This window comes from Arvicanthis niloticus, chromosome 15 (assembly GCF_011762505.2).
Source record: "Arvicanthis niloticus isolate mArvNil1 chromosome 15, mArvNil1.pat.X, whole genome shotgun sequence".
Taxonomy (NCBI): Eukaryota; Metazoa; Chordata; class Mammalia; order Rodentia; family Muridae; genus Arvicanthis; species Arvicanthis niloticus.
This window is the reverse complement of record NC_047672.1, coordinates 20,887,518-20,913,199: the sequence shown is the minus strand read 5'-3', so window position 1 is coordinate 20,913,199 and position 25,682 is coordinate 20,887,518. Positions and strand designations below refer to the sequence as shown.

The window sequence follows — 25,682 nt, the reverse complement described above, 5'->3', positions numbered from 1 at the left end:
TCAACAAACAAAGCCCCAATATGACAACAAAACCACAAAATATTAAATAAATAAAACTACACTCAAAAAGAATAAAGAAAAAGACAAATTAAAAAACGACCAAACAAGCATAAAACCAAACATCAATCTGTAACTAAATAAGCACACAAAAACACTGTGTAGTCCATTATATATTGATCAGATAGTCTTGAACATGAGACCTGTCCTAGAGTACTTGACATTTAATAACATTTATGACATTTACTGACATTCAAATAGTATGAAGACTCAGTGAGTTTTTATATTAGACCATTCATAAATGGTTAAAATAATTAATGTTTACATGGTATGAGTTTCATTTTGCTTATATCTTCTTCATCATTTATTGTTATTTGTCTTTCTTTTATGTAGTAATGGGTCTCACTATAATTTTAATTCTCATTTCTTTGATGAATAGAAAGGCTGAATACTTTTTCATCATTGTTGGTCATGTGTACTTTGTCTTTTGAGAATTATCTGCTCATTTTATTATGACTGGGTTGTTTGATTTCTCACTATGTTCCTGAAGCTTTGTGTATTCTAGTCGTTCATTTTCTGTCAGATATTTGGTGAGCAAAGATTTTTTCCCATTCTGTGTTTGTCTCTACTCAACTACCTATTTCCCTGTAGTGCAGAAACCACTTAGTTTCACACAATCATGTTTGTCAGTTGGTGTTTGCAGAGTGATTTGAGTTCTGTTCAGAAAGTGCTTGCCTACATCTATGTGTTAGACTAGTTCCCATATTTTCCCTAACAGCATCAGTTTCATGCCTTACCTTCAATCTAGTAGTCTTTCTATTTACTTAGAGCTATTTCTGTGATATGGGACATAAGGAATACCTACAGGCTGATGTCAGGGGCATCTCTGCTTGTACTCTGAAGGCCTGGAATCAGCCATAGGCTTAAAGTCAGCCTGCTAACACAAAGTCTCGGGTCTCTGTGGAAAAAAACCTTGAAACAAATGGCTAGAAGCTATTGTAAACAAGCAGCTTTGGTGGAAAGTTGCCAGGTCTCAATCATAAACCTTGTAGATAAGTAACCTTGATGGATAATACTAACTTAGATAGGGACAAGTGAATCATAGGTGGAGTCAGAGTGACCTGTCCCCTGAAGCTTCAGCCAGCTGGTACTCTATTCTTGAAGATTTGTGTACTCCCTCTAAACACTAACTATCCTGTGTCAACCCCTTCTCCCACATCCTGCCCTTTTGTGTATATAACCCCTGTGTGAAAAAAGTAAAAATTATGGTTTGATCTGCCTATAGACAAGCCATCTTTCTTTGCATTTGCCTGTCCCTCATCTTCTCTTTCAGGTGACCTCCCAGGACCCGTGTTTAATGCCCTGTTGGCCAGGAGAGGCTGATTTTCCTGGAACCATTTAGAAAGGCTGTGTTTTCTCCAATGTATCTTTTTGTATTTCTCTTATCAATATTGTCAAAATCAGATATGGCTGTAGTTACATTTGTATCTGGGCCCTCTATTTCATTGTTCTATATGCTGGTAGTCTTTCATTTCCACAACGGATTTATATGCTGCCTCTTTATTTCCTTCTTTTCACAGTCTCAGTCTTTTTGTTTATAGTATTGTGCTGCTTTTGTTACCATAGCTCTGTAGGATAATGAAATTGAGTATGTTGATATTTTATGCATTGTTCTTTTTGACGAAGATTTCTTTGGCTTTCTGTGTATTCCCATGCTTCTATAAGAATATTGTATTTCTGCATTCCTGTGTAGGATGTTATCAGAACAATAATATGAATTATATTAAATCCTTAGATCACTGTTATAAATGGGAAGACCTTCATTTCCTTCTCAGAATGTTTGTTACTGGCATATAGAAAAGCTATTCATTTTTGTATGCTAATTTTGTATCCTGTTGAATGATTTTACCAGTTCCAAGAGTATTTTTGTGTAATGCTTTAAAATCTCATGCACAGAGCTAAACATCTATAATATGGATACATCAACTTACTCCTTTTTTATTTATGCCAGTTTCTCCTGTTGTAATGATGTTTTTATTCACTGTGTAATGATTACCTCTGTGTTATACAAATGCTGGTTTCTGAATCGGGCAGAGATCTGATTACAGGCCAGACTTCAGCATGGTTAAGCTTTACCTTTGATTAGTTTATTAAAAAGCTGGTGGTCTATGTCAAAGGCAGGAAGTAGAAGGTGGGACTTCTGGAAGAGGTAGGAACTCTGGGAGAGAATTAGGCAAGTGTGTGTGTGTGTGTGTGTGTGTGTGTGTGTGTGTGTGTGTGTGTGTAATTGCTGGGGGGTTGGGACTCGGGGGGGGGGGGGGGAGGTAGGAACTGGCCATTCAGACAGGAATGAAGAAACAGGTCAGGATTATAAATTACAAGTTAGTTAGGGACAAGCTTAAATTATAAGTCCTGAAATAGAGTAATAAATATGTCTCCCTGTCATTATTCAGAAGCTGGCAGTCTCAAAGAAAGTCCCGCTACATTCTCCCTTCACTTGCCTTATTTCTCTAGCTAAGACTCAAGCAGTATACAAAATAATACTGAGAAACTAAACGTCTTTGGTTTGTTCCTGAATTTTTGGAGAAACTTGGTGAAGTCTCCTTCATTGTGGTATAATACTTGTTGTAGGTTAACATTGAATTCGGTATACATATTCCTCCTCCTCCTCCTCCTCCTCCTCCTCCTCCTCCTCCTCCTCCTCCTCCTCCTCCTCCTCCTCCTCCTTTGGATGGCAGCACTGGGGTTTATTGGAGCATCCTAATACAGACGCTGGGGCCTACCCATGATGCTCTTGACGTACAAAGCCCAGACGTTTTGCAAGTTTTTCTTGAGCAATTGACAGGCAGTTGGATGTTGTAGACCAGCTCATCATCGCTCATCTTTTGGCCTAAAGCCACAGCCAGACACAGCACCTTCTTCATCTGGAACTTGACTGTAGATTCCACCTCATCCACTTTGGCTGCCATGTTTTCATTGTGTGTCAGCAGTGAGGGGACTTGCCAGCCTTGTTTAGGCCTGGGCCCAGAATACATGGAATCTGCCAAAAAGGCATCTTACTTCTTGGTCAGAGGTCAGCTTTTTGACCAACTACTTGTTCTTACTAAGCTTAAGCACCTCCATGTCCGTGTAGGGGCTATCCACAGCCTTAGCTTCATCACAATGCTGCTGGTCCTCCAGGATACACACAGAGAACTTGGGGCAAGGGGTGGACTTAAGCCTGGTGGTACCTTCTGAGGGTCATAGTTCTTCAGGCTGATCAGAAACCTGCAGTGCTTGCACTGGTTTCCCCACTGCCTCATATAGGATGTCATGTGAAACTCTACTGCTTGTGGCTGTGACTGCTGTGGAAACCAGAAAGGAAGCGTCCATATTCTTTGGATTCCTTCCTTTTAGTTTTCTAACACCATTCATGATATTAATCTGGCTGTCATTTGCCCTAATTCACCGGAGATATTATATGAAGATCAGTGACTGAATTTGAATTTAGTAATTGACACAGTGTCTTCGAAAGCACATCCATTGCAAGTTTAAGCACACACAAGTGATCTAACAACTGCTGCTTACTTTAAAAAAGCACTAAATCTTGCACATATATTTCTAATAAATTAACCATACATACATACAAAATGTTTGTTAATCTAATTAATGAATGAAGCATGAAAGAGATGATAAGGTAATTCATAATTCATAAAAGAAATCATTAGGTACAGTTCAATTCCTTGATCTTTAGAGAGGGAATGAATGGGTACATAGGAAAGACTGAATAGTAATTAAAAAAAAAAAGCAAAAAAAGACTCGGATTACTAAAAGAAGGAAGTAAAGAGGCAGCATGTACATCCCTAGTGTAAATGAAAGATCACCAACAATATTATGAAAAACTGCACTAAAAAGTGTACATGGCCTTTGTGGAATACACAAATTTTTATAAATATATAAAATATGAAAGCCAACATAGGCAGATTTTTGCAATCCATAATAAGCAAAATGATTGAATTATAATGCTGTTTTCCATAAAGAAAATTCTAGAATTATGTGACTTCACTGATGAGAAGTCTCAAATAATTAAGAAAGAACAAGCCGAATTTTTTATTAGACTCCCAAATTACAAAAAAAAGGCTAACACTTTTTTTTAGCTTATTTATGAGGTCAATATTATACTCACATCAAAATGAAAGTAATTAAATGACAAGTATCCCAAGAATCTTCAATCCAAATGCCAGTATAGTAGTCCATACTAAAATAAAATAATTAAAATTTAAAGAGAACAAAATATGTGTGATTATTTCAATATATCAAATAAAGTCATTTGACAAAATCCAACTGATAAAAACATTCAACTTAAGTAGACCAGAAGGTAACTTCATCTGTCTTTCGAAGGTCAGTGGTGGGCAGCCTGAGGTTAGCATCATCATTAATAAACAAAAATGCTTTCCAATTAAGGAAAAGGAACATGGATTAAGGACTAAACACTCTCCAAACAACCAAAAGTGGGGGGCTCATCCCTGGGAGAGGCTAATTCTCCATCCCCCTGTGTATCAATAGCAATCAAAGTAAAAGAAGCTATCAATTTGAGAGTGGGGAAGGAGGTTTGTGTCAAGGTAGCTTAGCTGGAAGGGGTTGAAGGAAGAAAGGGGAGAGAGGAAAGCAATATTTATATAATAATATATATATGTTATATATATATATTATATATATAAATTATATATAAAAATTATATATATATAATAATTAAAATAATATTTTAATTTAAATCATTAAAGTATATTTTACAAAAATAAATGAATACATTTTTAAATGTATTTTTAGTTGGATATTCTACTTATTTACATTTCAGATGCTATCCCCTCTACTTATTTACATTTCAAATGTTATCCCCTTTCTCCATTCCCCACCACCACCAGGAACACTGTATCCCATCCCCCCTTCTGCTGCTTCTATGAGGGTGTGCTCCCACCCATCAACCCACTCCCCCCCTCTCTGCCTTCGAATTCCCCCACACCAGGTGCTTTGCAGGACCAAGGACCTCCTCTCCCATCAATGCCTGACAAGGCCATCCTCCACTGCATATACAGCTGGAGCCATAGGTCCCTCCATGCAGGTTCCCAGGCTGGAGTTTTAGACCCTGGGAGCTCTGGTTGGTTGGTATTGTCGCTCTTCCCATGGGGCCGCAAACCCTTCAGCTCCTTCAGTCTTCTCTCTACCTCTTCCATTGAAAACCCCATGATCAGTTCAATGGTTAGCTTCTAGCATCTGCCTCTGTATATGTCAGATTCTGGCTGAGCCTCTTAGGAGACAGGTATATCAGGCTCTTGTCAGCATGCACTTCCTGGCATACACAACAGTGTCTTTGTTTGTTGACTGCATATGGGATGGATCCCCAGGTAGGGCAGTCTCCAGACCACCCCTCCTCCAGTCTCTGTTCCACACTTTGTCTCTGTAATTGCTCCCTTGAGTATTTTGTTACTCCTTAGAAGGACCAAAGCATCCGTATTTTGGTCTTCCTTCTTCTTGAGCTTCATGAGGTCTGTGAGTTGTATCGTGAATATTCTGAGCTTTGGAGCTAATGTCCACTTATCAGTGAGTGCATTCCATGTGTATTCTTTTGTGATTGGGTTACCTCACTCAGGATGATACTTTCTAGTTCCATCCATTTGCCTAAGAATTTCATGAATTCCGTGTTTTTAACAATTTAGAAGTGCTCGATTGTGTAAATGTACCACATTTCCCGTATCCACTCCTCTGTTGAAGGACATCTGGGTTCTTTCCAGCTTCTGATATTATAAATAAGGCTACTATGAGCATAGTGGAGTATGTGTCCTTGTTATGTGCTGGAGCATATTTTGGATATATGCTCAGGAGTGGCATAACTGGATCCTCAGGTAATTGTCTCAGCTCTTAAAGGCTAGGCTCACAAGCAAAAATGAATACATTTTTAAAAATAGGAATATATGCATATGTCTATCCCCATTACTTTGATCTAATACTATACTGTAAGTGTAAAACTAAGGTAATTAGATGAAAATAAGAAGTAAAAAATATTAAAGTTAGGAGATAATATTATCTTTATTAGAGAATGTCTTACAAATACAGACACAATAACAGCTATGAATGAGTGGAAGGTAAAATAACAAAACATAAAATTAACTATATATCTTAATACATGTAATGAAGAGAGTCCACATATAAAGTAAAGCAACTTCTTTTATAATGGTATGAAAAATAATAAATTCCAAGACACACACCATAAATAAAAATCATTGAAGGAAATAAAATATGATCTAATTGATGGATGAAAAGACTGATCAGGATGATGAGTTATTGTTGAAAAATAAAGAGTGTGAGAGTTTAGTGAAAGAGCAAGTATCATTCTCATAAAGTCTCTCTTGTTTGTTTTCACAGAAGCTGACATGCTGAGGTTTTTTTTTTTTAATTATTGTTAAAATATAATTACATCATATCCTCCTTCCTCTTTCCTCCCACCAATCCCTCCTGTGCAACCCTACTGGCTCTCTTTCTCTCAAACTCATGCCCTCTGGCTTCTTTTTCTTTAATTATTGTTATGCTAACACACACACACACACACACACACACAAACACACACAAACACACACACACACACACACACACACACACACACACGACTGAGAAGATTTGTGTTTATATGCTATTTAAATTAAAATGGACATGGAACCATCAAAGAAGAGCCCAAATAACTTTGGATAAAACAATTTGAAAAAGTTCTACTTTCTAATTTTTAACTTTGCACAAAACCCAGCTACTGAGACTCTGTGATATGCCACATAGCAGTTGCAGAGATCCATGGCAAAGAACCGAAGCACTAGAAGTAAACTTGTCTATTTACAACCAGTGAATTTTCAAATGTGACGGGTAATTTTACATATCAGTTCGACTTGACTAAATGATACTAGAGAAATAGTTTTTCAGGGAGCATTTAAGATGTGTCCATATTAGATTAATAATTGACTTACTAGACTGAATAAACCCACAGTATGAGTGAACCTCATCCAGTCCTTCCAGTAGGCAACAGTATGGCAGAAAAAATTGGGATTTTTCTGCCTGGTGATTTTGGAGACATGGGTCTTCTCCAGCTTTTAGACTGATTCTGAAGACAAGAACTACAACATTAGCTCTCTATGTCTCCAGTAACTTAGTCTTAAAAGTCATGTCAGTTTCTGATAACCTCTCTTCCTCTCCTAATGATAGATGGACAAATAATAGATGATAGATAAATAGATAATAGATAGAATGATAGATAGATATAGATAGATGGTAGAAATTGAATGATAGATATATGATAGATAGGTAGATAGATAGATAGATAGATAGATAGATAGACAGACAGACAGGTAGATAGATAGATAGATTATAGATGATGGTTGGTAATCAGGTAGATGATAATTGTCACATACTGAACTTCAAATACACCTTAATAGAGATTGTCCTAGTGTAGTAAAAGGTATTTGAAAAAAGAAGCGACTGGCTAGCTCCCGGCCTGGCCAACATGTTCCTGCTCTAAGCCCATTTATCTCAGCAAGCTCTCCAGTAGGACCCAAGCTCCCAAGCTGGTTCCACCAGACTGCTCTCTCTAACTTGCCCCTGTAACAACCGGTCGCTGTGCTTCCAGCTGTGGTTTGCTCATCCATGGGGACGCTGGTTCTGTCACAGCCTTAACCACCTGATTGTTGGCGGACCCACTGCCCAGTAACCCAATAAAGTAAAACTCTAAAGCTTATGATTAACCAAATAGATTTATATATCAGCAAATACTCAATATACAAGATGCTCACACAATTAGAGTTGTTATCCCAATTATCTAACCTTGATATGACTAACTACCTGAGATTGCTAGAGACACGAGGGTAACATCTGCCGCCATCTTGCTTCTCCTCTCTCCTCCTCCTCTCTGTGTTTTTCTCTCCTCCCAACTCTACCTCCACCAACCTCTTCCCTACTCAATAACAGGGTTCTGCTGAAAATACATTGGGCAGAAAATTTTTGCCACATCCTAGCACATTGTTTTCTTTTTACTAATTTATTATGTTTCTCTCTCTCTGTGTGTGTGTGTGTGTGTGTGTAGTCCATAGCATACTCATAAAGTCAAAGGACAACTTTAGGGAGTCGGTTCTCTTATTCTGCCATTTGGGTCTGGATATTGATCTCAAGTCATCAGGCTTGACAGAAAGTGGTTTTATCTGCTGAGCCATCTCCTTAGCCCAATCATTTATTAAGGACTCAAGTATTGTGAACATTTGTGAATTTAAAATGGTCTGAAACATTGTTGGTGGGTTTCAACATGTTCTTTGTCATGTAATTTTGATCTAATATTAAATTGCTTAGAATTAAAAAACTTAAGCACTGTGGCCTAAATCTGCTTCTGGGAAGGAAGTCAGAAACAATGTTTTAAAAATGGGACAAATTGGAAGTGGTTTCAAAACAAAAGAAAAATTAAAAAGTGAGCCTTCAAGTAAGAAATAAAATGTAATCTTTTTGATCATTGAATAGAAATAAATACATGTGAAATGGAAACTTTTGATAATTGATGTCTCAATTAAACTTTTCATCAAGCCAAGTTTGCATTCTCCCAAGGGAGAACAGAACCCTGCTATTGCCACCTTAACAAGCTCCATCTGGGACACATTTGTCACCCAAGAGAGCTCAGCCTTCACAAAGATGAAGTGGCAATGGCAGGGGTGTGTAGGGGTGTTACAACTTTAGAGCCAGCAGGAAAGGGTACAGTGTTGTATCACTGTTGGGAAAGGCATAGAATGGCAGGAAAATGCTCTGTGCTTTGCTGCCTGGACCCCATAGGTATGTCTCTGAGGATAGGCTAGTTTAGAGAGCTCAGTTTAAAGCTCTTACGTGGAGAAGCTGCCGGTGTTTCTGCATCCCAGCACAGTCCACAGGCTGGGAAAACATCTAGGTTTCCTTTTTCTCCAGCCTGTGTCAAGAATAGCAATTTGGCTGCAACTTTCTATCTTTGTGATTTTTCTGATTTTCAAGCCTAATTTGAAGAAAATACTGAACAGAGAATATCATCTTCTTTTGTATGAATCATAGTCTAGACAGTGATGAAGATTGTAGAGAAGGCAGACACTGGACAAATTTTCAGATTTAGAAAAGACAATGTGGTGGTGGTGCTCTTAGGAGCATGCCGAGGCCCACCTACAGTGAGATCTGGTTCTATGGCCAAACAGAACACAGATTTGAGAGGTTTTTATCTTGGTCACACTTAGGGGAATAGCTGGACGTGGAAGTGGTTCCTGGTTCATGCTCCAAAATGAAAGTGCCTTAGAACCAGCTCCTCTTGCTGCATCATCTGACAAATGAAGAGGGTGAATCTGAGGTGTTTTCTAATTTCTCTTACAGCATGTCTCTCATTTCTTGTACTTCGACATTTCTCTCTACTCCATCTTAGAAATTTCTTCCTGACAGTAAACTGTGAACAAAGTAGATCACATTGCCCAGAAGGGTAGCATCAGTAAATGTCCAAGAAACTCTTGTCAAAATTTAATAAAAATATCCTTATTATTTCTTCTGGCAGCAGACTAGCCTACACAGCTGAGCCAACCAGACTTCCTCCAGTGTCCCAGGTTTACTGACCTACCTGAATGTCTTCCTCAGAGGCAGAGCTTCAGCAGGTTAGTTCAGATCACCAAATCATCACCCTCATTTCTTAAACCTGGAGAGTGTGCCTGATGACAATTTGCTCTATGACTGTGTCAGTCTCCTCAATACACATTAAAATATTTGGCTTTAAATTCTTTCAAATTCAAATGAATTCTTATTCTTTTTAGATTTATATAAGGTAATCTTTAAAAAAATATTTATTGACAAATTAAAATATTGTTCTTAGGATTTTCAAACTGCAAAAACAAGAATTCTGTCAACATTGGGAACACTGTAGTGATAAGACATTTTCTATTTGAATTGTGTAAAATAGATGTTTTCTATTTTAGCATCTTAAAAATGTATCATTAAGACATGTTTGTGGGGTTTATTTTTTACTTATATTTGCACTTAATGTGACCAGAAAATTGTGCTTGTGTGGTATGTGGTAGAAGCCATTTGAGTGTTCTTCCACATGGATAGCCAACTGAATACACATTATAGTGATCCTATTATAATGTTTACCAAAAATCTATGTTCAATATTACCTCTTTGCTTTCATTAATTCAAGAAAGTATTTGTAATTATGCATGCTACAATGACTGCCCTTTGAGAACACATACACTACTGCTTCACCAGCTAAACTCTCCTCATCAGTCAGAGTATTTTTTATTTCAATTGTTGTTTCATTAGTGGCATTTAAATATTCTGCTAATCCAGGAAAAAATTTTAAGAATCTAACAAAAGTTTAGTAAACAATGCAAATTGTATCTTCAATTAAAATTTAAAACCTTGTAAAACAAAATATTATAATGAATCAAGAACAAAGAATTAAATCAACATATATATATACATAATCAACTTCAATCTTAAAATTAGAACACTAAAATTATTACTTAAGATAATTAGTTAAAATTTAAGCTAATATCAGTCACAAAATACATGTACAATTAGAATACAGATGTGAAAATGTAGTCAGAGTCACATGGCTAAGTGACTGCAACACTGATGTCACAGGAGCCCCGGAAGATGCAACACAAGGAAGTGTAGCACACAGAAGAAAGACAGCAGTTACAGACAACTGCAGAGGATGAACATTTATTGAGAATTTATTTTTTTATTTACTTTATTCTCTTTAAAGGGTATACTTTTAGCCTACAGAGTCATATCATTTTCAGTTAGTGAAGAATCCTCAGGTTGCTTTCGTACATATTTATCTTACTTTTACCTTTTTTATTTTTGACAGTTTCATACACATATACAATACAGAGTACTGTAGCTCTGTCCCTGCACATTTCCCTCACTTATGCCCCTCTCCTGCTGGCCACCTTCTTATTCCCAAATAGCAGCCTTCTTTTTCATGTTTTTTTTTTTGTTTGTTTGCTTGTTTAGTAAAGGCTTTTAATTTACTGAATTTATTAAACCAAAGACATTTTATTTGCAATTTAAAGACATTTTTTCACAGATAGTTTTTTTTGATGAAACTTCTTTATTGTTTCTTCACCATTTCCCAACAGGTATTTCACATCTCTTCCTGTGGTCAACAAAAGCATCTGGCTTCAGGTAACCACATGATCCTTGTTCAAAAATAATTCATCTGGACTCTCAAAGCTGAGCTCTAGGTGTGAGATCCCACCCCCTTTCATATCCACATTTGACGGTTGAAGAGGCTGTCTTACTCTAAACTCCTCTTCAACTTGGAGCTTGTATATTATATTTTGCCTGTGATGTCCATGCATTTGAAGCCAAGAGACATCAAGAGATTATCTTGAACATAATTTTTTTCTTCTTAGAGCACTATATTTAGTAATATAAGTGCTGTGAGAAAGATTGGCAAATGCTCCCAAAGCCTTCATTTCTCTGGTGAACAGAGGCCAGTGGAGGTAGCAAAGGAAATGGACTTGTCTCCTTCTGTTCCCTTAGTTAGAGCCTATCCTTACTTATAATTGCCATGAAATAATTAATAATAATTATTATTATAAAATCTATAAAGAAAGAAGATATCTTGATTTGTTTCTACGAAACAGGCTAAATATTTTATAATACTCAACAGCCACAGTTTTTAAATACCCCTAGAAGCCAGATTTGCAAGTCAACAAAATAGAGGTCAAACTAGAATTATGAATTACTGATTTTCACATCTGACATAAATTCAAACTCCAAAGTGAAAAATCCCTTTCTTTTGTCTTCCTTTTCTACCCTTCAGCTCTGGAATTTCCCCTCTGACTACATTATAACAATCTTCTGTCACAAGATCATGGGAATCAACCAGACACGGATCACTGAGGTCATACTACTGGGATTCCAGGTTGAGCCCTCTCTGGAGATGTTCCTGTTTGGGCTGTTCCTGCTGTTCTACAGCCTCACCTTGATAGGAAATGGGATCATCCTGGGGCTCATCTGCCTGGATGCTAGGTTGCATACTCCCATGTATTTCTTCCTCTCACATCTGGCCATAGTTGACATGTCCTATGCCTCCAGCACTGCCCCTAAGATGCTGACAAATATTGTGATGAACCAAAAAAGCATCTCCTTTGCTTCATGCATACTTCAGACATTTTTGTATCTGGCTTTTGCTGTGACAGAGTGTCTGATTCTGGTGGTGATGTCGTATGATCGCTTTGTAGCTATCTGTCACCCTTTGCAATACACGCTGACCATGAGCTGGAGAGTGTGTGCCATCCTGGCTGCCACTTGCTGGGGGTTTAGCTTCCTCTTGGCCTCAGTCCATATCACGCTCATTCTAAGACTCCCATTCTGTGGGCCACAAAAAGTCAATCATTTTTTCTGTCAAATCATGTCAGTATTCAGATTAGCCTGTGCAGACACAAGACTCAACCAAGTCGTCCTCTTCGCTGGCTCTGTGATGGTCTTACTGGGGCCCCTGTGCTTGGTGCTGGTCTCCTACACTCGAATCCTGGTGGCCATACTGGGGATCCACTCAGGGGAGGGCCGCAGAAAGGCCTTCTCTACCTGTTCCTCCCACCTGTGTGTGGTTGGGCTCTTTTTTGGCTGTGCCATTGCCATGTACATGGCCCCCAAGTCCAACCATTCTCAAGAACACAGGAAGATACTGTCTTTGTTTTACAGCCTTTTCAACCCGATGCTCAACCCTCTGATCTACAGTTTGAGGAACACAGAGGTGAAAGGTGCGGTAAGAAGAGTTGTCTGGAAACAGAGATCACTGTGAGGTTAACAATCTTCCATGTCAGGCTATGCAGTAGTGGCACACATTTTTAATGCCAGCGCTCAGGAGGCAGAGGCAGGTGGAGCTCTGAATTTGAGGTCACTCTGGTCTACAGAATGAGTTCACAGTCAAGGCTACACAGAGATCCCCAAATATCAAAAAATAAATAATCTTCTATATCATGATCCTGGGGCATTGAATTTCCTCAAGTCCTTTAATTTATCAAAACATAATACATACTATCTTTTTATATCTTTGAAAAATGACAAGTAACTAATGTTGATATTTAAACCATAGAAACAAAATATGAGAGAAATATGAAAAGGAAATCAGCCAAAATCACACTCACTGCACACAAATACAAGCTTACTAAAGAAAATAGTAACGCAAGTCTACCATATGAAATAAGCATATATCATGACAAAAATGCAAAAATTGTTTGACGTTTAAAAATATAAATAATTTGCTACACCAACAAATTAGAAAAATACTTATAAATGTTTTAGTAGTTACAAGTAAGAGTGTGACAGAGTTCAACAATAATTAGGGATAAAACTTGATACAAGTCAATACAGTAATCAGTCCTCTTCCAGAGAATCAAGTCAGAGTCAGGTAAGAGAGAAATTTTCCCCTCTAAGACTGATGAGGATACACACTGAAACTACTGTTATTCCTTCATTTCACTTTTCCCAGCCACTCTAATGAGGATGGTTTAAAAAGACAGAAAGAAAAAAGAAAACCTGTGAGCAAGCACTCATTTGAGAACAAAGAAACAAATTTGTAATTATCCACAAATGACATGACTGTACATGTAGTAAATCTAAAAAATATATCTTCTGATAATTTACCAATATATAAGAAAGTTTAACAAAGTCACTTAATGTGAAATCCATAGGCCACTCATCAGAACTTGGTGCTGACAGCCTATTGCTGAACACCACATAGTTATGTCAGAGAACACAGAAAATCAGGCTGGTGCTCATGAACAAGCTTCATCCTTAATGGCTGGTACTGGCACAGTACTAGAAGGTGCTATGCTTGTTAATGAAGGAGAAAGATGATCGTCCATCTCATCAAGATATGGACCTTGCAAGCTATATAAATAGTACTGGCAAGTACAGAAATGACTAGTGGCAAGTATAATTTTATGAGAGAAAAAAAAAGACAATTTTTTAAATTGGATTTAAGGCCTGATCCACAAGATAAATCCACACCTGACAGTGCCATCAAAACCAAGAACCTTTGTCTCAATAAGGCATAAAACTTAGGAGATGGCCTATCATTCTTAGTCTATTAAATGGACATAGTATTTTACAACTCCTATTGACTTATTGCTATACCCATAGAATGTGTGTCATTCAATCTTCATTAAAGCTTCTTTTTGGAAAAGACAGTGGTCAACACAGAGACTCACAATTGATTGGGATACAGAGAATAAGAGAGTATGAGAGTATAGAATACTTAGTCCTAAGTCCACACATATACCAGAACCCTCCTCCCATAGCTCAGGAAGCATGTGAAACAGTAGGTAGGGATCATAAATACCAGAGTTACAGATGACTATTAGGACTCAGTGTTTTCTGGTAAAGCCTCTGAGTTCTATACATGAGTTCACAGCTGTTGAGACAGCGGGTACAAGATCTGGGGAAACCTAAGCCAGAGAAAATGCTAACATGTAGAGGGGAGATGGAAGCTAACTAGCTAACTAGGAAGCTATTTGCAGTTAATGGCTGCTGGGAGACAGAGTCAGTTTTTTTGTGGTGGGTTGACCACCCAACCATAAAGGCCACACATCCAAGCATATATGAGCAGTACATAATGTACTTGGTGGATTGAAAAAAAAAGGAAAGTACACAAATTTGAGTGGGTATGGAAGGGGGATGAATCTGGAGGGGGTGGAAAAATGAGACATTTGATCAAAATGCATTGTAAGAAATTCTCAAAAAAATTTATAAAGATTGGACTTTTGCAGTGAAATAATTTTTGTATATATGATATATTAAAAATGACGAAGTTCAAAAAGCACTTTCTTTCTCCCACGCTGACTCCTTTTTCAAAACTGAACATGTTTCCCAGAAGCCACTGTCATAGCTTTACTCCATTTCCTAAAGCAAAATGCAATGACAGTCTCTCACCCCAAATCACTTACCATCAAAGAAAATGAAAGTAAATACTTGGCATGGCTCTCCCATGCCTTAAAGCCCCTTTCTCCAGGCTCATAGAGAAACACTGCTCTGATTACTACCTTACCCCTTTAGAAAATCAGTACAGGATCAGTAAGAATGTAGGTGACCAGAGAGCAGACAGATGGTTCATCTACCTGTTAGTCCAAAAAAGTCTTATTAAATATTGAAAAAAAAACAGGACTTTTAATTGAGGAAACTTTCCCATCCCTCCAGTGGAAGGGGCTGAATCAACAGTCTCAAGACATAACACAATGATGCTGAGGAGATGACTTTACTGATAAAACTGCTTGGTGTTTAAAAACATGCACTGCTCTTTTGGAAGACCAGAGTTCAGTTCTCAGCACCCAACCCAGGCAGCTCACAGTTGCCCTTAATTCCAGCTCAAGATGATCATGGGCTTCTTATAGTTTTCACAGGCACCTGAACTCAAGAGCACAGGCATTGTGTTTTAAAATCTTTAAAAATAGACAAGTCATGGAGACAGATAGGTGAGGGGACTCACACTTGTAATCTGGAGGCCAAGCAAAGGAGGATTACTGCAAATTTGAGGGCAGCCTGGACTGCAAAGTGAGGCCTTGTCTAAAAAGTAACAGCAGAATGTGAAACACAATGGTTTGAACTGTAATGGCTGCAGTCTCTAATTTAATGAAGGAAAGCTTTAATCAAGACTATCTCTTTAAAATTTTACTGAGAATTTAAAATGGACTATGAATTAGAAAAATTCTAATTAGAGCAAATGTTCTTTTTCTGCTGTATTTATACACATGAGTAGTTTCAAAATAGTATGAGAAGTATCAAACTGTTCTTTTTTAAAAACAGAACTGTCAGTTTATGCCCTGGGTCTGATATTTGTGGAATTTCATGGAGAATTCTGGAATTCAACTAGTCAAATGCAGCAGTGATCTGTTTAAATTTATCTGAACTGACTAATTTGTTTTCAAATGTGGAAAATATGCTTTACATACCGCAAAGTAAAATTGTTTTCCAAAAATATTACAGGATAGAATAATTTTTTATCTGACTTACTATTAAGTCTGTGTTTGGAGTGATGTCTATTTTTTTGTAAAGACATCTGGAAAAATCTTTAGGTATTTTGCGATACTGTGATGATTGAGTGTCATTCTGACTGGATTGAAAGATGCATACAACACTAAAGAAGCACACTTCTGGAGGTGTCTGAAGGGTGGTATTTCTAGACATAATTAGATCATGAGGGTCTAACCCTAGCAACTGGTTGATCCCTTGATATGGTCACATGACAGCATGACTGGAGGTGATGGGGGTTGGGGAGAAGGGCATCTAGAGGATGTGAGCCACTGGAGATTCATTTTGGAGGTTGCATCAGATGTTGGTTCCTGCTCACTCTCTGATTCCTAGTTCCCTTATATGAAATCCTGCTCCACTACATTTCTCCTGACACAAAGAACCTTAAATGAAACCTTTGTCATTCTGTAAAATATTTTAGTCACAGCAATGCAAAAGTAGCTGCTGCAATACTTCCCAGAATTCTCTAATGTGTACATATTAAAATGTTGCTGCCCGCAGCACCAATTGAACGGGGTTCACCTGTAAGAGAGGCTGAGGAAGGGAACCGGGCGGGAAGAGATGAAGCCAAGACAAAGTTCTCTGATCAAGGCTTGAAGTTTAATAATTTTCTTTCACATATAAAGGGAAAGCCCCACTCCCAGAGTCTCTTCTTGGTTCAGCCCAGGGGCTGGGCAAGGAGATAGCAGTCTGGAAGGTGTCAAGGCTAGCTCAGCAGGCAGTCCATTCTTCTTAGCTCAGGTAGCAGGCTCCAAGGCACCAAGGCTGGTAATGCAATGCATCTCCTAGGTCCTACTGTTGCTTGGTCTATTGTGGTAAATGACTTTGCAGGACTGCTCAAGCCTGAGGGAAGGGCACATTAAAAGGCCATTAAAAGTCTTTTCCTAAATGTGGGCAGGTAGAATGAGAATGCTAATGGGGTGCTGAGTCTTGGGAATAACAAGAAGTGAGGAGCACTGTTCTCCTGCTAAGGGTGGAATGTGGGCAAAGAGAAGCAATCACCCTGCTCTGTCAGTTACATGCTGTAACTATTTGCATGAGCATGGAGTTATCTAATAGGAGTCTGGTAGGCTCACCAGTGAGAAGACATGTGAAGATACTGACTACTCTTCCCCTATAGTCTCTCATTAGCCAATAATTCAACAAGGGTAAGTAGGTTTTCATGAGAAGTGTGTCCTTATGATCTCCCTCCCATCTGCAACTGGCTGCTAATAGGTCCAGTCTTACATAGGCCCAGTGCAGGAAATTGCAGCTGTTATGAGTTCATGACTTCAAGGGCTACATGATACTCAGGAGACAGAACTTCTCCCCGTTCCTCTCTATATTCCAACTTTTACACCTTTTACACACTTCTTCTGCAATATTCCCTGTGTCTTTCAAAGGTGGCATGTCTCTTTTTCTCTGAACCTCAAGCAGCTAAGAATTTCTGTTTTCAGAACACAATATACAAAAATGTTTTTCTGATTGTGGGTGAAAGCAACATTAGATATGAAAATGGATGTCAATATAGCTAAACAAATGGTAGCAAATTCTCTTTTAAGACTTATGACCTCTATAGCCATGGTTTTATGACCAAGTTTTCAATATCAGGTTTAATATATCTCCTGCAGAATAGACCAAGTCCAATTAGAGAACTGAACCATTGGTTAATGAAAACCCCAAACTCGGGAGACCCTTCCTCAAGTCTCAGGAAATCATGACCACCCAAGAATCACAAGAAACCATACCTGGATGCAATCAGCAGAGGTTTATTGGGGAGTTGGCTAACCAAGGTCAAAACTGCTTGTCTATGCAGGAACAGAATTTTGACAAAAGGCCAGCAAGCTGAGGGGTTTCTTTTATAGGGAAAGGGAGGAATTTTTGTGTGGTTACACATGATTGGTTGCTTTACAAAGTTTGAACACCAACAGGTTGTAACACTGGAAAGACCAAGGGGTTGGGGGAGTAACCCAGAACAGTGGAACATTTCAGAGGAACACTTACCCTAAACAATCATTACCAACTATTTCAGGTAAACTATTTTTCACTTCTTTCGGCTATAGCCCCACCTAGATGGCTTGCATCTTTCTCTGTGGTCAGGAATGTGTCTTCCTGCTTTGGGCTTTTCCCACCCACAGGTGGGCCAACTGCCTGAGGTTTGAGGAATGTAATCCAGCAAGTGTCCTCTGATTCAGGGATAATGTCCTCCACCCGGAATGTGCCCTAGGGCAGTGAAGGCCTGAAATCTTATTTTCCGTTCCAAGTTCTGGAACCTGCACTTTTTCTGCTCAGGTCTAAGGCAAAAAAAGTCTACACATATTTCATAAAATGGTCTTTATAATTTTTCACTCTACATCCCCACTTTTTCCGATTAGGTTATGTTTTTAATTATAAAAACTCAATTATTAATAAGTCCATTCCCTCCCCACTTTTTCCAATTTGGATCTTTAGAAAGGTTTAAACTCCAGTGTCATCATAATTATCATTTTCTTGACCTAAAGCTCTATATTGGTCGTGCAACACAAAAAACTGAACAGCATTTATCCTTTCTCTAACAAAAGTTACTAATCTATTTAAATGCAAGGGCCTATGGTTAAAAGCAAGAGTAAAATCACAAGAGGTCCAGCAAGGGAGGATAATAGGGATGTCAACCAAGGGGACTTATTGAACCAACTTTCGAACCAACTTTTCTGCACCTCTCTATCTTTCTGTCTCTGGTCTAACCTTAACATTCTTCTCTTAGAGCAGCACACTTCTTTAAGAAACAGCAAGTCTAGTCCTCTTAGCAGCACCTGTCTCCATACCTGCAGCCACTCCTAGTCTCAATGTAACAGCTAGAGTCAAGGAAAATAGGCTCTCTGCAGAAGCGTCTAGGGTGTATCTCAAACTCAGTTCAAGAGTACCTGCAGGGTGTTAGTAAACCCGGGAACTAGCTGGACAAGTACACAATAATCTTTGCTCTCATCAAAGATAGCAGTGGTGACACATGGTGTTAGCCCAGAGTGCCAAGTCTACCATTTATCAATTTTAGGTACTAAGTATCTGTTAGCAGGGGTCCTCAGGCTCTATTTTATTAGCTAGGGGTCTCAAAAATTTTTATTTCTTTCAAACACACTTTCAAAGTTCTCCTCTGACTTTTACATATTTTGTGGCACATAGTTGTCTACATACACATAAAATCACATATATAATAAAGAGAAATTGCAAAAAGGAACAAATCTATATAACTCTAAATTCATATTTTGATTTCAATCTTGGAATAACAAGCTGTCATTTAACCTTGGGTGTACACACCCTAAGTCCCACCCTCTAAGGCAGCATTACCCCTGTGTCTCTAGGGCAGGGATGTCACAGGAGTCAAGGCCTGTTCTTTGGCCTTGTAGAATAGCAGGTGACCTTGAGCTAAATAGCAGGGGGTTGTTCAGCGTCCAGATGTTCTCAGGTTGGCATCAGGCACAGGTGTTGATGGATTTCAAGGAAGTCGGATGGTCACCAGCGCCAGGAACAGTCTCTTAGTAGCCTGGAAAATCATTTCTCACACAAAAGGGACATTCTGGGTGTGGAACAAGGACAAGGGACACTCTAGCCAGCGCCAGTTCCTGAGGGTAATTTAGCTTTAGGGTTCTGTATATTCTCTGTACCTGTCCTGAGCTTTGGAGACAGTATAAACAGTGGAGCTTCTAATATCTCTGACAATTCCTGACTTACCTTAAAACTGCTATCTGATCTAATTACCTAGGACACTTGAAACCTTGGGAAGGTCCCTATTCTAGGCTGTTTTCTCCTAGGTATTTCTTATTTACTCTAAGTCTTATTATTTCTCTGGCTCAAAATCTGAGGTCCCTTAGATGCTTTAAATCACTTGGCTGCTTGGTTGCACTCATATCTTAAGAGTCCATCTGTGCATTTAGCCTGGTAAGTCTTTTGTTTTCTGGGGAGTGTAGTTCTCCCTTCTTGTGTGCACCATTGCCTCTTTTAGGCCCAAAACCCAGAAGGGCTCCTGTATCAAGCCACTTGATCTGTCCGGTTATTGCCTCAGGCCACTGAGTCTCCTCCCTTTTGGTGTCCTGGGCAACGAATATTTATAGCTGTTGGCTTCATCAGGGTTTCCTCTCTTCGTATATAGCCCTGCGGACATGAGCTGTGACAAAAGCATACCTGCTTGTTGGCCCCAGGTTCCAAGGTTGTTCTCTGCACCAACGATCTCAGGGGTGGGGAGTCAGCCCAGATGACATTTGTGTCCAACACAGTAGCACTGGCTTATCTCTGACCAGCATGGAGAAAACTGCTCCCGTCTGTAAAGCAGGTTACCTCGGCTCCTGGCTGGAGTCAGTAGGAGAAGTCTTTCCTCTACCCATGAGTTCTTGTCAGTTAGTTGCAGCCCATCGGGTAGGAAGTGTATCTGGACGCCCATCCTGGGGAGTAAATCTCAACCCGACAGAGGGTAGGAACAGTCTAGGATGACCATAAATGAATGGGATATCCAGCCCATCTCTTAGTCCACCACTTTTTGGGTAGTTCATGAATACATTTTGGCCCATTGGCCTGGAGGAGGACACTGTGTCTATGAAGAGTTGGGTGGCTCCAAGCCACCCCGTCTATCTCAATAGCTGTCTTCACACAGAGCTAATATCTTCACCACTTGGGGTGTTTTTCAAGGCCTGGGATTTCCTGGCCATGGCTTCTATTTGTTAGGGCCCTCTTGGACCCTGAAGCTGGCTCCTTTACTTGCAATGTGCACACTGGTCTTTTTCAAAGAGTTTATCTCCCTTTGATTGGAGTCCCTCTTCTCTGCTTTCTGTAAATTCTTTCCTGTCACCTTTCTCTTTCTTCACCTCTCGCTAGTCTCAGCAACTTACACTAGACCTTTTATCTCTCCGTTCTTTTTCTCTAGACATATTAAACCTTCTCCACTCTTTTTCTCTACTCTTCTTCTCCACTCCTTTTCTCTAGTCTTATATTAAACCTTCTCCACTCCTCCACTCTTTTCTTCTAGCTCCACTCTTCTGCTCTACTCCTTTCTTCTAGACTTACACTAAACCTTTTAATAACTTATCTTGTTGTCTCTCTAGCCTTTGAAGCCTTGTCTATACTGACAGAATGTCTAGAAAGGCTGTGGGCAGCTCATCTGATCCCTGCTTAACCTCATGTGCCTTGGTGAAATTAGTGGGGACTCATGTTCTTACATAAGATCTATCAGTGGGATCTGGCGTGGGCCTTTGGGTGTCCCTTACCTTCTGTAACCCGCTGCTGACCATGGCCTGATCAATTGATGGGGTCCCATGTCTGGGGGAACATTTTTTCAGTGTCCTCTCTTGTTCTTCACTCCTGAAGACCAGAAACTACAAGGGTCTTGTGGAAGAAAGGCTTTTATGGGGGGGAGAGGGGGAAGGGTATTCCTCCACTAGATTTATCTAGGTGACTATATTGAGCACAAGATCTAGGTATCTGAGGGATCCTGGCCTATCTATTGCCTTGATAACTAACTTACTTTTTATTATAAATTTGTATCTGTACCAAAATGGAGGCCTATTCTTTTGGTTCTCTGACACAGGAGAACCTGTAACTTCTTGTAACAGGCAACCTGCCTGACCTGTCTGACCTGCCTGCAGACAGTTTTGTTAGTTCAGTGTTTCTAAGCTGGAGTCACATCACGTGACTTGTCTCAGCACTATTTATTTACTTTTCCCTTTTTTTCAAAATCTCAGCGCTATTCACTCACTATATTTTTTAATAAAAAAATATAATTATAACTCTCAGATGAATAATCTTGCTGGGGCTATTTGTCTAGTTGCCCTGGCTCCACTGCCAGGCTTTTAAACACCTGGGCCCTATCTATCTTCATAGGCGGCAGGTGGAATGCCGCCAATTTGTTACAGCAGTGACCTCAAGGTACCCAGTACAGCCACGCACACCAAACTAGGTAGCTGTCTCACGATGTTGTTGTGCTGGGGAACCACGAGTTGTCACCTGCCAAGTGCGGGCTGGGATAGGGCGCCCTCCATGTGGTGTTACCTGGAGGATACCCTACATGTGGTAGGTGGGCTGTCTGAACCGTACAGCAGGTGCCCCTTACTAAAGGACATGGCCACCTCTCTGCAGCAGTACTCTTGCACTGGTGGCTTCATTTCTTTCTCTGCTGGCGATCATGTTATCTCTTTTTAACTCAGGATGTTTAACACAGATTAACAGCTAACACACAATTTGCCAAGAAACACACACACACAGACAAATAACACAGATAGCTCACTCCTCTCAGGCGGGCGGCACATAAACCAGGTGATACAGACAGTTCTCGTCCCTGTCATGGGCGCAGACCAAGTTACACAATAATAGAAAGATAGGCAGAAAACCGCCTGCCTCTGCCTCTCAAATAAGACTCCAATAACCAGACAACGCAGTCAGTCTTCACAGATTCAGATTTCACAGGTTCAGATGACACAATGCCATGAGAGCACAACAAGTGAGAGCACAACAACCACTGTCCTAGGTTGCAATGGCCATTTCTGAACTTTTCTCTCTGCCCCATTGTTAACACACAAAAAGACTAACAAAAACCCCTCTCAATCTTCAGTGCCAGTCGAGAGGGATTCCACATCCTCTCTGGCACCTAGATGAACCCCAGACATCTCTGGGGTTGCAGCAGCTAGTGACCTCACAACACGTCTGTTAATCACTCCTTTATCTCCTCTTGAGACAGGAACGGTTTACTGCCCCTCACAAGACAGAAACAGCTGCCAGTCCAAACTGAAAGTGCACTTTTCAGAAACCAAATAATTCAGACAGATGGGCACTAACAACTTAGAAACCAAACAACTTAGACAAACCTAGACAAAACCGCACACAAGAAATCAGACGATTTAGATAACCCAGCACATGAAAAACCAGAAACCAGGCAATTTAGACAAAAGGTCACACAACAACCAGACAGAAAACCACTTTTTCTGCTCAGGCCTAAGGCAAAAAAAGTCTACACATATTTCATAAAATGGTCTTTATAATTTTTCACTCTACATTATCACGACTGCAATGAGGAGGCACACCTGTCCTTGTAGGTTGGTATTGTAGTTCATTGAAGCCTGATTATAACACCTCATGCACCCACAGTAAGCTGTGGTCATTATATAGTCCTCTGTAGAAGACTTAAAATCTTCTTGAATCTATTTACATGATGTAGAAAAGATATAAAACACTGTCTTCTGTCCTTTGTGGAGGATAATAATAACTCCATATTTTTTCTTTAACTTTATTGCAGGAAATAGTAACTGAAAGACCCCCAAAGGGGACCCTCACCCAAGTCCGGACCTGCGCGCACCCAAGGACACACGAGAGACATTCTTGATGTAATAACAAAAAGTAGTTTAATGTCGAGGGCCCTTGGGTCAGAACATATCTCACACAGGAGATAGAGGATCCGACCCCCAGCCCAGGAAGCTTGGGATATTTATGGGTAGGGGTTGGGGAGAGCGGGAAAATTTGGTGCAGTTATGAATGATTGGATATTTTAAACATCAATCATTTAAGCTGGCCGAATGACTAGTTTTTTTTTTTGACCATGAAACCTCGGACCTCCCAGAAAGGGAGGGAGAGAGAAGTAAACACCAGATAGCCCATTACTCACTTGGGCTTGTTTGGACTTGTCTGGGCATACCCTTGCATGCCTTTTCATTTTTGGTTACCCTGCCCCTGCAGAGACTTAATATTTTTATTATGACTATATTTAATAAATTGTTGGTAGTCTTTGCTGACCATGAATTTTTGTTATTGTTTCAATGCTGCTTTCAAATTTTGTTTTCACAGTAACAAGAAATCTATGACAAGTAAAAATAAGTAAAAGTGTCAGGCCAACCAGGGCTACATAGTGAGTCCCTATCTTTAAAAAAAAAAAATCAAGCATACCCTTGATTCATACATGAATCATATTAACTGCATTTTGGTCTAGTAAGAGGCCAGAGATAATTCAAAGGGCTTCAGGAGTGTGCTAAATTATTGAGTCTTTAATTTTGTGTGTATTTGTGTTTATCTTGAATGTCTTTTTGTGTCATGAATATATGTCTGGTGTTACAGCGGTCATAAAAGTGCCTCAGATGCTCTGGAACTAGTGTTATAGAAAGTTGTGTGTCAGTATGTAAGTGCTAGGAATTGAACCTTGGTCTTCTGAAAAATCAGCCAATGCTCTTAACCACTGAGCTGTCATTATAGCCCCATAGATTGGGACTTTGGAGTCAGATAAAGAGTAAAAGCTTGCATGGAGGACACTTGAAAAAAGCAGAGGATGAGTTCAACAAGAAGGCCAGTGGCCTGACACTTTATTAGCTGTACTGATTATTTACACTCAGAGATAACCCACTGGCTTCCTCTTAAATCCTTTTCATTGGGCTGGAGAGATGGCTCAGCCATTAAAGGCTAGGCTCACAACCAAAAATATAAATCCTTTTCATTTCAAGTTGCTCCTTCAACCACAGTTTGTATTGTACAAAATTTCCAAAAAAAAAAAAAAAAAAATTTAAAAAATTGTTTTGGGGAAAAAAGAACTAAATTATGGGTACACATGTCAGGAGTAAGAGCTGGAAAGATTTTGTAATGTTTTAACTTTACTGCTTAATGAATGGGTGAGGTAGTTTGAATTAAAAAAGGCTTCATATTCTCATGATTAAATGCTTAGTCACCAGGCAATGACATTATTTAAAAGGAATAGAAAGATAAGGGGTGTGACCTTGTTGAACAAAGTATATCACTAGGGTTAAGCCATGAGTTCAAAAGTTTATTCCATATCCAGAGTATCTCTCTCTACCTACAGATCAGTATGTAGTTCTCAGCTACTTTTACAGCAACTGCTTGGATGCTGCCATGCTTTCTGCCATGATGATAATGGATTAACCCTTTGAAACTGTAAGTAAGCCCCATTTTGCGTTTGTTTTTTTGTTTTGTTTTGTTTTGTTTTCTTTTGTTTTCTGTAAGAAATGCCTTGGTCATAGTGTCTCTTCACAGAAATAATACAGTGACTTAGAAGGCAAGACTCATTTTATCCACAGATTTTTAACTCAATATTGGAATGAATTCAGTGCTGTTCTGAATGTCAGACACACAGACAAAATAAAGGAAAAGGCGAGGTACATATAAGTATCAAGTTAAAATGTGACTGTATTTTAAGAAGCATGGGGTGGTTGTTTTGTATCACTTCCTCTACTGGGACGAATTTATTTCTTTGGTGTTATCTTGCCAGGGTTCATGGAGCCCTAATAATGAAACATCCATATCACAGGTAGCACTATTGTGATGGGGGGGGGAGCCATGTTAATACTGATAAAATATATATTGACAGACATTAACTTCAGGTATACTTGGATGTTTTCTGCTGAACTGGAATCTAGCTTCTGACTAATCCCCATTACCATCTAATCCCAGGCAACCACATATAACCCATCCCAGAGGAACACTGAAAAGCAAACAAAAAGCCCTGGGAAATGATGACATTGGTTTACAAGGGGCATATTCTATATCCCTAGAGAGAATGTGTCACCACAAGGCCTCAGCCTTTGCATCATCATCTTTTTTTGTTTTTGGGTTTTTGTTTTTTTTTTTTTTTTTTGTGTTGGGACAGGTTTGAATTCAATGGGAGATAAGCAAAGTCTTCACCTTCGGAAGCAAGTACATCA

The 25,682-nt window shown here is 39.3% G+C and overlaps 1 protein-coding gene and 1 pseudogene across 2 annotated transcripts; one reads left to right on the top strand and one right to left on the bottom strand.

The window, feature by feature from the left end:
• Positions 1-2,757: 2,757 nt before the first annotated feature.
• LOC117720989 (large ribosomal subunit protein uL1 pseudogene) lies at positions 2,758-3,369 on the bottom strand (annotated as a pseudogene).
• A 5,351-nt stretch (positions 3,370-8,720) lies between these two features.
• Positions 8,721-14,780, top strand: LOC117720771 (olfactory receptor 2A12). 2 transcript variants are annotated; one of them, XM_076913190.1, is made up of 4 exons: positions 8,721-8,829; positions 9,566-9,659; positions 11,145-11,190; positions 11,834-14,780. In XM_076913190.1, the coding sequence occupies exon 4, from the start codon at positions 11,885-11,887 to the stop codon at positions 12,815-12,817; it is 933 nt and encodes a 310-aa protein (XP_076769305.1). In that variant the 5' UTR covers positions 8,721-8,829; positions 9,566-9,659; positions 11,145-11,190; positions 11,834-11,884; the 3' UTR covers positions 12,818-14,780. The 2 variants fall into 2 exon arrangements, with proteins under 2 accessions (XP_076769305.1, XP_076769304.1); XM_076913189.1 differs by having other exon boundaries at positions 8,725-8,829; positions 9,563-9,659.
• Positions 14,781-25,682: the final 10,902 nt, after the last annotated feature.